The sequence below is a fragment of the Corvus moneduloides genome, chromosome 16 (assembly GCF_009650955.1).
Source record: "Corvus moneduloides isolate bCorMon1 chromosome 16, bCorMon1.pri, whole genome shotgun sequence".
NCBI lineage: Eukaryota > Metazoa > Chordata > Aves > Passeriformes > Corvidae > Corvus > Corvus moneduloides.
This window is the reverse complement of record NC_045491.1, coordinates 16,378,590-16,389,695: the sequence shown is the minus strand read 5'-3', so window position 1 is coordinate 16,389,695 and position 11,106 is coordinate 16,378,590. Positions and strand designations below refer to the sequence as shown.

Genomic DNA, 11,106 nt, shown 5'->3' with positions numbered 1-11,106 from the left:
CGCTATCCCGCACTCCCGGCCCGTGTCTCTGCCGGAGCGCTATCCCGGATTCCCGGCCCGTGTCCCTGCCGGAGCACTATCCCGCACTCCCGGCCCGTGTCTCTGCCGGAACGCTATCCCGGATTCCCGGCCCGTGTCCCGGCCGGAGCACTATCCCGGATTCCTGGCCCGTGTCCCTGCCGGAGCACTATCCCGCACTCCCGGCCCGTGTCCCTGCCGGAACGCTATCCCGCACTCCCGGCCCGTGTCCCTGCCGGAGCACTATCCCGCACTCCCGGCCCGTGTCTCTGCCGGAACGCTATCCCGGATTCCCGGCCCGTGTCCCGGCCGGAGCACTATCCCGGATTCCTGGCCCGTGTCCCTGCCGGAGCACTATCCCGCACTCCCGGCCCGTGTCCCTGCCGGAACGCTATCCCGCACTCCCGGCCCGTGTCTCTGCCGGAACGCTATCCCGGATTCCCGGCCCGTGTCTCTGCCGGAGCACTATCCCGGATTCCCGGCCCGTGTCCCGGCCGGAACGCTATCCCGCACTCCCGGCCCGTGTCCCTGCCGGAACGCTATCCCGGATTCCCGGCCCGTGTCCCGGCCGGAACGCTATCCCGGATTCCCGGCCCGTGTCCCGGCCGGAGCTGTCCCGGTCCCCGCTCCGGCCCCCGCCCGGCGCCGCCAACCGCCAGAGGGCGCTGCCGCCGCCCGCGCGCCGAGCGCCCGCCAAGATGGCGGCGTGTGGGGCGGGCGGGGGTCCCGGCCGGGCGGGGGTCGGGGCGGGCCCGGCTCCGGGACGGGGATCGGGGCGAGCGGGGGTCGGGACGGTCGTGGCGGCCGCGCTGGCGGTGGTCGGCTCGCTGCAGGTGGCCCGCGGCGCCGGGTGAGTGTCTGGACACCGCGTGTCCCGGAGCGGGGCTATGCCCGGCTCCCGGGGCTCCCGGTGCCCTGAGGTCGGGCTGGTGCAGCGGGTGCTAAGCGGGACAGCCGCCCTTGAGCCGCGGTGGGTCACACCGGGGACGCGGGAGAAGCGGGCCCGGCGTGTCAGCGAGGCCCTGCCCACCCCGAGCTGCGCCGCTCTCGTCACCCCGCGTTTGCGGCCTTGGGGCAACCGGGTGTTGTCGTTGCAGGAGCCCCCCCAGCGAGCCTCCGCTGCAGCCGTACCCCCCCTGGCAGCACGGCCCTCGGCACAGCCACCGGCACGTCAGGGACTGCCAGCCCCTCAAGTACGGCAACGTCACGCACGAAGCGTGGCCCGGCGACAACAGCACGGCCGGCCCGGTGGCTGTCACCAGAACGTTTGTCTCGTACATCCCCCCGGAGGGCAGCGACCGCAAGGTGATCTATGGCCACTTCACTTTCGTGAGGAACCCCCTGAGGACCTTCTCCGTGCTGGAGCCGGGCGGTGCCGGCGGCTGCCTGGCTCAGCGCAGAGCCCCCGTGGAGGAGACTGCAAAGCTCAGGAAGTGTCTGGTGGCCCAGAACGGCGGGTACTTTAACATGGAAACTGGGGAGTGCCTTGGGAATGTTGTGAGTGATGGAAGGCTGGTGAGAGACTCTGGAGGCCTACAAAACGCTCAGTTTGGCATCCGGAAAGATGGCACCATGGTGTTCGGGTAAGAGCTGGGGGCTGTTTGGAGAGCGCTCTCTGCCCTGAAGACTTTTAGGCATCACTGGGTAGGAAGCTCATCCCAGCACTGCCTCTTTGGCCTCCCCAGTTAGAGTAGAAGCTCACTTTAAATGCTGAAGCTAGGGACGTTTTAGCTGTACCTCGTGCAGCTGTCTCTGTAGCCCTTGGCTCATGTCCTAGGATGAAGAGAAGCTGAGTAAGTTATGATCTCTAGCTGCTCAGGTTCCAGTGTCTCCTCTCCCACCTTGCAGTAGGGACGCTGGGCAGGGGTAGAAGTGGGAGAGGGCTCTGTGTTCACTGCAGAGGAGATGCAGAGTGGAGCGCGTGTGCTCTGGCTGCAGTACAGAAAGGCTGGGCTTGGAAGGGACCTCAGGAGGTGCCTTATCCAGCACCCTGCTCAGCACAGGTTGGATGGAGCAGGCTGCTCAGGGCCATATCTGGTTGAATTTTGAACATCTCCAAGGATGGAGACTCCTTATCCTCTCTGGGCAAACCTGTGACTGAACATATCAACACTTTTTTGGAACACTTTACGGATGGTGACTCCGCCACTGCTCTGGGTAGTTCTGCCTGTGCCTGACCACCCTTTCCATGAAGGAATTTCCCCAATATCCAACCTAAACCTCCCCTGGCCCAGCCTGAGGCCGTTCCCTCTCCTCCTGTCCCTGTTCCCTGCCAGCAGAGCCCGACCCCCCCGGCTGCCCCCTCCTGTCAGGGACTTGTGCAGAGCCACAGGGTCCCCCCTGAGCCTCCTTTGCTCCAGGCTGAGCCCCTTTCCCAGCTCCCTCAGCTGCTCCTGGTGCTCCAGCCCCTTCCCCAGCTCTGTTCCCTTCTCTGGAGAGGCTCCATCCCCTCAGTGTCTGTCTTGTTGTGAGAACCCCAGAACTGACCCCAGGACTGGAGGTGCCTCAGCAGTGCCCAGCACAGGGGATGGTCACTGCCCTGGGCCTGCTGGCCACACTGTGGCTGGTCCAGGCCAGGTGTCACTGGCCTTCTTGCCCACCTGGCCATGTGACACTCCCCATGTGACTTCTGTCTGGAGACAGAAGCTCTGAGCACCCTCTGACTGAGGGACTGTAGTGCTCCTTGGACTGAAAAGCCTCCAGGAGTTGTCCTTCCCCAGCAGCAGCAGGATCATAAAGGTCCCAGAAGGGTTCCCAGGATCCTTTTGATGGTCTCAGAAGACACAGCAGCAGCCTGGAAGCTGCATTCTCCACCCTTATGGTAGCTCACTCCCAGGCCTTAGTGAGCTTTGTGTCCCTGCAAAGCCACACGGAGTGTGCCAAGCCAGGGCTTTATCCTGCAGCCATTCTGACAGCCATGAGTACCATGGCCTTGATTTATGTGAGAGAGGGGCTGGGTGGGTCAGTGACATGTCCCTTCAGTGAGGGGGCTTCTGCAGAGGGGACCAACAGCAATTTCAGGGTCACTGTTGAGCCCTTAACCTCAGCTCTGCCCTGCTGCTCCCCAGCTCTGGCAGGATGTCCCTATCAAATGGAGTTATCGTGGTGCTTGGTGGCTTTGTGCCTTCCAAACCATGACCAGAAAAATAGTTTGGGTGTAAATAATTTAGGCTGTCAGGACAGTGGGGAAAGTCGTTCACAACTTCACTCTTTCACGCTGCATCATGGCCAGCAGGACACAGCACAGGGCGCAGTTAGCCCCACCCTGCAAAGCTCCTGCCTCTCCCTGGGCTGACAGTGGGTGAATCCAGGCTTTAAAAGCTGTCAGTCCTTGCCCCAAACTGTTGTGTAGTTTGAACTATTTTCAGCCATGTTCATGTTGTCTTTGTGTTCATTTCCCATGGGAAAAGGGAATTCTTCTTGCATGTTTTCCATTCAGGTATTTGCAATTACACTTTTCTACGAAACACAAAGCTTTGTTTGCCTACAGTCACAGATACCAAACAAGTACAAGTTGAGCATCCAGCTCCCACAAGACATTTAAAAAATCACCTTTAAACCCAAAGCCTCTGGCAGAGCATGGCCGTCCTGCTCCAGCCCCTGCTCCCATCCTCTCCTCCCGGTTGCAAACATCCCCCAGCACCAGGCTCCAATGAGGCAGGTGTTACTCATCACCCTAATTCAGGAGAGAGCAGCATCCCTTGGGAAGCACCCTGTGGTGACACACAACACCCGAGCATGGAGGTGGCAGCTGAACAGTCCTTCTGCAGGAGCAGAGGAGCTGCCTTCCCAGATGGAAGGAGCAGGTAGCATCCAGTGCAGCTGCAGGCAGGCTGGATGCTGTAGCTCCAAGTGCTCTCCAAAGCTGTTTGGTGTCACATTTTTGGAGAATAGAAGCTGACAGGCAGCAAGATGTTCCAGCTGCTTCCACAGATCCCTGAGTGTTTGGCAGTGGCTCTGTGCTTGTGTTCTGCCAGATGCTTTCTGCCCTTGTTACCCTGGCTCGGATCCACTGGCCACATTGCTGGCAGGAGTTGTTTCAGGCACAGTGGCCTGGGACCATCATTAGCTGTGGGTTTGTGCAGAGGAGCAGAGAACGGGCTGCTCTGACTGCTAAGGTGATGTTTCACACTGCTTGACCCCTCATTTTAGATGTAGCTAACCTTCATTCCACCTTCTTCTCCCCTTCTCCCTGCTTCAGGAGCCTGCTGGCAGCAGGAGAGGCTTTAACATGACATGCTGTGACTGTGGGTAACCCTCCTGCGCTCTGTTCCTAGTTACCTGTCTGAGGAAGATGTCCTGGATCAATCCAACCCTTTTGTGCAGCTTGTGAGTGGGGTGGTTTGGCTCCTGAGAAACGGAGAGGTGTACATCAACCAGAGTCGGGCGGCCGAGTGTGGTGACACTCAGACCACAGGTAAAGACTGTGGGGCCTGGCTTCAGGCTGGCCATGATTGTTCTTGCCATGGGGCTCTTGGGAGGAGGGGCACTTAAGAAGTCAGCTTTCATAGAATCCTACAGTAGTTTGGAATGGAAGGACCTTAAAGACCATCTCATTCCACCCCCTGCCATGGGCAGGGACACCTTCCACTAGCCCAGGTTGCTCCAAGCTCCGTCCAGCCTGACCTTGGACACTGCCAGGGATCCAGGGGCAGCCCCAGCTTCTCTGGGCACCCTGTGCCAGGGTCTCCCCACCCTCACAGCCAAGAATTCCTGTCTCATCTAACCTGTCCAGAGAAACTCGAAGCAGGTGCCTCTTACACGAGTTTAAAGCCAAGGGCTTGTGAATCCCCTGCTTTGTCCCTGTGCCAGACAAAAGCCTAACCAAGAGCACTTCTGTAGGGCTTGGATGAACAAGAGGAGCCTGGGCTGTGTTCTCACTGTGTTTCAGTTCAGATGAACCCCTTGCTGGGAGCTGTTTTGCAGACCAGATGTGTCTTAACATCCCATTGTGTCCCCCAGCTGAGTGTGAACTGTTCCCTGTCCTGCAGGAACCTTTGACAGGTTCATCAATGTGATCTCAGCCAGGACTGCCGTGGGACATGACAGTCAGGGCCGGCTGGTCTTGGTTCACGTGGATGGACAGACAGAATCCAGAGGGTAAGGGCTTGGATAAGGTCTTAAACTCCTGGGACTGGAGGGACGTTGCAGCTGCCAGGGATATGTTTTAAGGCAGAGACTTGCAGAACTCAGGAGGGCCAGAAAAGGCTTACACAGCCCTCCTCAGGGTGCCCGGGGTGGGAGAGCTTCCCCTTCCACCACAGAGAGCAACACATTCCTGATCTAACAGCTTCACTGAAGGCAAATCAACAAACAACCTCTGCTTTGCAGGGTCAACCTGTGGGAAATGGCAGAATTCCTGAAGCAGCAGGGAGTCATCAATGCTATCAACCTGGATGGTGGAGGCTCTGCCACGCTGGTCCTGAACGGGACCCTCGCCAACTACCCCTCTGAGCACTGGTAGGTGCTGCTGGCTCGTGCCCAGGGCTGCTCCTGTCAGGGTGCAGAGCCCAGTCCCACCCGCTGGCCTGGCTGGGAGGGCACAGCAAAGGCAGGTGACAGGATCCACGGGAGAGAGCAGCTCTCAAATTTAAAGCCATTGAGTGACTCCATGTTTTTTCCACTTAGTCATCCAGGATTAAAGCTGAGCTGGTTCCAGACAGGCAGCAAAGCTGTGCCTGTGACTGAGTGGCTGATGTGGGAATTGGATAAGGCAGCAGCTCTTAGTCTGGGAGGCTCAGAGCTGTACATTCATGGGAATTAGCAGAGATCTGTCAGCAGCTTATTATTAATGGAAGAGAAACACTGACTGGGAGACCCTGCCCTGCCTCATTGGAGGGAATCTAAAGAATATTTTACTTCAAATTCAACTTTTTAGTCAGTTCTGACTATAAACATGAAGGGATTTAACATTCAGTTGCCATAACTGCAATGATATCATTTATACCAAAGCAAGTAACATTCAAGAAAAGGTGCATTGGGTGCCAAAATTAGGGAAGCTAGGATTGCTTAAAGGGAGACTGTGTTGCTTCTGTAATTCCATGTTTGAAATGATACCTATCAGATGGGATTGATCACACAGTTAAAACATTGACTGCAATGTAGTTTTATGTTTATATTTTCCCAGTATTAATGTTCACGTTTGCAGTGTGGATCAGGAGGGAATCTGTGGATTCCATAACTGATGTTGGGTCGGGCTGGGCAGCACAGTGCTGTCCCAGCTCACGCTGTCCCCTCTGCTGTCCCCAGCTCCTTTGACAGCATGTGGCGGTGTCCCCGGAGCATCTCCACCGTGGTGTGTGTGCACGAGCCGGGCTGCGACCCTCCTGACTGCAGTGGCCACGGGCTCTGCGTGGCCGGGCACTGCCACTGCGACGGCCACTTCTGGGCAGGTCCCGCCTGTGACACCTTGGACTGCGGCCCTGCCAACTGCAGCCTGCACGGCGTCTGCAGCGCCTGTGAGTCCTGCGCTGTGCCCACGGAGGGGCTGCAGGGGAGGCAGGACCTGGCCTTGCATCCCTGGGAATGTCCCTGGGGAATCTCTGCCTGCCTGCCAGCCACCAGCTGGGTGGGTGGGGCTGCTTCCCCTCTCCTGCGGCGTCTGAGGCACAGATGGTCAGAGCACGTTGCCTTTGGGAGCCAGCAGCAGGGCTGGGCTGGGGCTCGGGGCTCGAAACTTCCAGCTCCGTGCCTCAGTTTCCCTTTCTGCCCCAGGCTTGTGCTCTGGGTGTTTTGTGAGGCTGCTGATGGGCAGGGCTGTGTATTACGCTGTGTGACAGCAGCTGCTTCTGTCCCCTCCCCTTACTGTTCCTTCTTTACTTGCCTCTCCTACTTCGTAATTTTTACAAGTGTGCAGTTGCTACTCTTCCATGAATCTGAACCTAGGGATTGCTGGAATGTCTGACCCCAGCTTCTGCCCCTCTGTGCCCAATCCCGTTACTCTCTTCCTGTCCTCCTGACTCAGCTTTCATTCAAGTGTGCCCCAGTGGCTGAGCAGAGCTTGGTGGGTGCAGGTGTTGCCAGTAGCTGACCCAGAGCTGATCCTCGGGAATGCCATCAGCAGGGATTCTGCTCTGCAGCTGGGGAGGGGGTGTGTGTGAACCCACCCTTTGTGTGAGCACAGGATTCCTCTTCTGGGGGTTCCCTAGCAGGGGTAAGAGGACACCTCAAGAGGCAGAGGCTCCTAATTTCGAGTCCTTGCTGCTTCCAAGTGTTTTTTGTTGTCAGTAATGCCTGTTCTGTGTGTTTGCATAGCTGGATGCCTGTGTGACGCCGGCTGGACTGGCAGCAACTGTACTGAAGGTAAATACTGACTGCTACTCCACTGCCTCTTCACAGCCAGGGAGAGGGGAGTGGGAACCCCTTCCCAACAGCTGCCTGCCTGAGAGGGAGCAGGGAAGGGAAAGGCCACCCCGTGGGCTGCTCTGTTTTGGCAGTTAGAGTTCAGTTGAAGCTGGAACATCCACAATTGGCTTGGTGTGAGACACTCAAGCCCTTGCTCCTTGTTCAGGGCACACACTCAGCTTGTTGCTGGGCATCCCTCCACACCCTGAGCTGTGGCTGTGAGCTGGGATTGCTCACCTCTGCAGCCAGGGCCCTGGTGACATCTCTGCTTGTGCCCCTGGTTCCTACAGGGAGTCCTGCAGCCAGAAATGCCGGTGCCAGCACGGCAGCTCCTGTGACCCCATGCACGGAGCCTGTTCCTGCCCCGCCGGCTGTGAGCACAGTAAGGGCTGCTCTCAGTGACCACCGGGGCTGGGGACAGCGTTTTGTGTCACCTCTGAGCCACCTGTTGTAGGCAAAGCAAGGGGCAGTTCTGCCAGGGCAGCTCAGGCCTGAACATCACCAGGTGGCTCCCAGCTCTTTGGGGCCTGCCTATCCTACCCAAAGGGGCTAGAAAGGAGAGGAAGGAGCAGAGAGGAAAGAGGAGTTTGCTTCATCAACAGAAAATTGTGGATTCCTGTTTAGTCTCAGCCCCAAAGAACTGCATTCATTTCCCAGAGCCCCTGAGTGAATACAAAACATCCTCTGCTCCAGGGTGTTGCACCAGGCCCTGCTGGAGCCCAGGCCTCAGGTGATCCAGGTCAGTGCCTGTGGAATGCTCCAGAGGGCTGCACTGCCATCCCACCGTCACACTCCTTGTGCCAGTGCTAACGGAGCTGGCCCTGTTCTCCGTCCTGTAACCACTCCAGGCCCCCCTGTATCTGAGTGAACTTCCTGGGTGCCTGATTCTGTCAGTGATGCTCTGTTCCAGTCTGGGAACACTCAGCCAATCCCATCCCAGAGATGTTGCCCAGAGCAGCTGTGGCTGCCCCTGGATCCCTGGCAGTGTCCAGGGCCAGGCTGGATGGGGCTTGGAGCAGGCTGGGACAGTGGAAGCTGTCCCTGCCCGTGGCAGGCGGTTGGAGCAAGATGAGCTTTGAAGTCCCTTCCAGCTCAAACCATTGCATGATTCTGTGATCCCAGCTCCTCACAAACTTCCCTCTGAGGCACACCAGAGAGCAGCCTGGGACTCCCAGCACGGTGCTCCCAGGCTGCTGCAGGCTCAGCTGAGCTGGGGGAGCTGCAGCCACAGCCTGGGTGGTCTCAGAGCAGTTGGAGCTTTGGCAATGACCAATCCCTTTGTGATCCCATCCCCAGAGTGTCCCCTGGGCTGGTTTGGGCCGAGCTGCCAGAGCCGCTGTGCATGTGACCACTCGTGTCCCTGTGACCCCGAGACGGGCAGCTGCAACATCACCCACCACGGGGCACTGCAGGACCACTTACACAGAGGTACCCGACTGCAGGGGGGTGGGGTCTAAAAAAGAGTTGGAAGAGCAGCTTTAGTGCATAATGGTGTTTGCTTAGTCACCAGCTCTGCTTAAGCTTGCTCTTTTTTAGTGGAATTTTACACCCTTCCCCACCTTTCTTCCCTCTTTGTTTTCCAGCTGGGCAGTGTTTGGCTTCCCAGAATAAGGAAAAGAGCAAAGAAAAATTCTCTCTGTCAGAGTAAGTGTGTGGTGCTCACTGTGCATCTCAGAGGCTGTCACAGAGCATGGGGAGTGTTCAGTCTGCAGAAAAGGGGGATCAGGGGGGACCTTGTGGCTCTGCACAACTCCCTGACGGGGGGGGGTGGTTGGGCTCTGCTCCCAGGGAACAGGGACAGGACAAGGGGAAATGGCCTCAAGTAGTGCCAGGGGAGGCTTAGGTTGGATATTTGGGAATTTCCTTCATGGGAAGGGTGGTCAGGCACTGGCACAGCTGCCCAGGGCTGGGGTCACCATCCCTGGAGGGATTGAAAAGCCGTGTGGGTGTGGCACTTGGGGACACAGGTCAGTGGTGGCCTTGGCAGTGCTGGGGAATGGTTGGACTCGATGACCTCAGAGGCTTTCCCAACCTAAAAGATTCCGTGATTCTGTCCTGCCTGAGAGCAGGCCCACAAGCTCGGGAACGCAGAGAAGGGAGGACAATCCTCTGCACACTGGGCACAGGTGACACAGGTGAGCTGTTGGTGATGTGATTTGTGTGTCCCACAGAGGCTCGTGGCTCTCCCTGAGCTCTGCCTTGGCCCTGGTGCTTCTGCTGAGTGCCCTGGGGAACGTGGGGCTGGTGCTGCAGGTGCGGGCACAGCGGCAGCACCGGGACTGGGACTATCGCTACCACCCCCTGAGGGACATCAACGGGGACACCTCGCACAGACCGCCCTCTGCTGCCTGGGACCGGGAGGATATTCAGGAGCCGGAGGACACTCGGGAACCCGAGGACACTCAGGACCCAAACCAAGAGCTCCTTTAGAGTCGTGGATGGGAAGAGATGAGGTATTTCACTGTGCACCCCTGCACAGCCCCTCAGCACCAACTGGGACTGGGGTTCTTCCCACTGGGAGTCTCAAACTGCTGCCTGAGGAACCTCAGCCCAAGAACTCCCCTGCTTGTGAGGCCATGGTTTTCTTTTCCCTGCTGCTCCAGCACTCAGGACTGCAACATTAGGGGATGCAGGACATCCCCTGGGTGAGGGAATTCCACAGCTGCAGCAGGAGAAGGCCTGGTTCCTTCCAAAACTTGAGGGAAACAGGTGAAGGATGCAAGCTACGGTACCTCAGAAAGGTCCCTGTTCACCTGAGCAGTGCTGAGTATTTTTAAGATGCAAGATAAATCACCTCTAGTACAAAGCTGGGCTTAAGGGTATTACAGTCAATGTCTGCCCTTCCTTGCTAAGCTCAGATTTTAATCAGAAAAGTGACAAAACGTTTGTTCTAAAATGTTGAAGCAGGCAAGCAGAGCCCTCCTCCCCTGGCCACGGTGGTGGCTCAGGGGTGACACCCAGGGTTGTGACAGCCCCGTGCAGGGCTGGAATGTTTTCTGACCAATCTTCAGCCCAGAGCAGCCCCAGAGGGTGATGAGTGCTGTGTTTTGGGGCAGCTCCTACAGCACAGCACCACAGAAAGCCCTGTCAGGTCACAGGTTCCATTTGTGCATCGCTCCAGCTCCCCGGAGCTGAAGGGCCCTGCCCGGCTCCATCAGCTGAGGGACCCCGGCCCTGACACAGCCCGGAGCTCTCCCTGTGGGGAGGGGCACGGACAGGGAGAGCCTGGCACGGCTGGCATGACACAGACTGGGCTGCCCTGGCCCAGCTGGGCACTCCTCAGAGGGACCAGCAAGGGCCCCAGCCAAGCCAGGATCCCGAACAGCTCGTCTGGAAACGTGGAGCACATCCTTGCAGTTCCATTAAACAGTGTTTGAGATTGCTTCCCTGTGAGGGAAACCGAGCCTTGCATGAGCCCCTTGGATGCTGCAGAGGGGTGAGAGCCTGTCTGAGCCTCACACATCTTTATGCACTCCCTTTTTTACCTCTCCAAGTAAAGGATGTGTAATTTCTGTGCCAGTGTTGGCATCCAATCAGCCTGTAACCAAGAGACTCTATTTTTTCTATGATTTACAGAAGATTATTTGAAACTTGAATAAAGTCTATTAGTGCTACCTGCCTGAACCTTGAAATTCCTGATGTCCAGCTGCAGCAGGAGCTGTGATCCTTTCCCAGTTAACCTCAGCCACCCAGTGGAACCCAGGGGCTCCTTTATTTTTTATAACAGTCACACTGCAGGCTGTG

General features: G+C 57.7%; 1 protein-coding gene across 1 annotated transcript; it reads left to right on the top strand.

Moving 5' to 3' along the window:
- Window positions 1-716: 716 nt before the first annotated feature.
- Window positions 717-10,981, top strand: NAGPA (N-acetylglucosamine-1-phosphodiester alpha-N-acetylglucosaminidase). The gene is made up of 10 exons (XM_032126367.1): window positions 717-868; window positions 1,116-1,601; window positions 4,296-4,435; window positions 5,010-5,118; window positions 5,350-5,478; window positions 6,268-6,476; window positions 7,273-7,320; window positions 8,659-8,790; window positions 8,946-9,006; window positions 9,534-10,981. The coding sequence occupies exons 1-10, from the start codon at window positions 717-719 to the stop codon at window positions 9,790-9,792; spliced, it is 1,725 nt and encodes a 574-aa protein (XP_031982258.1). The 3' UTR covers window positions 9,793-10,981.
- Window positions 10,982-11,106: the final 125 nt, after the last annotated feature.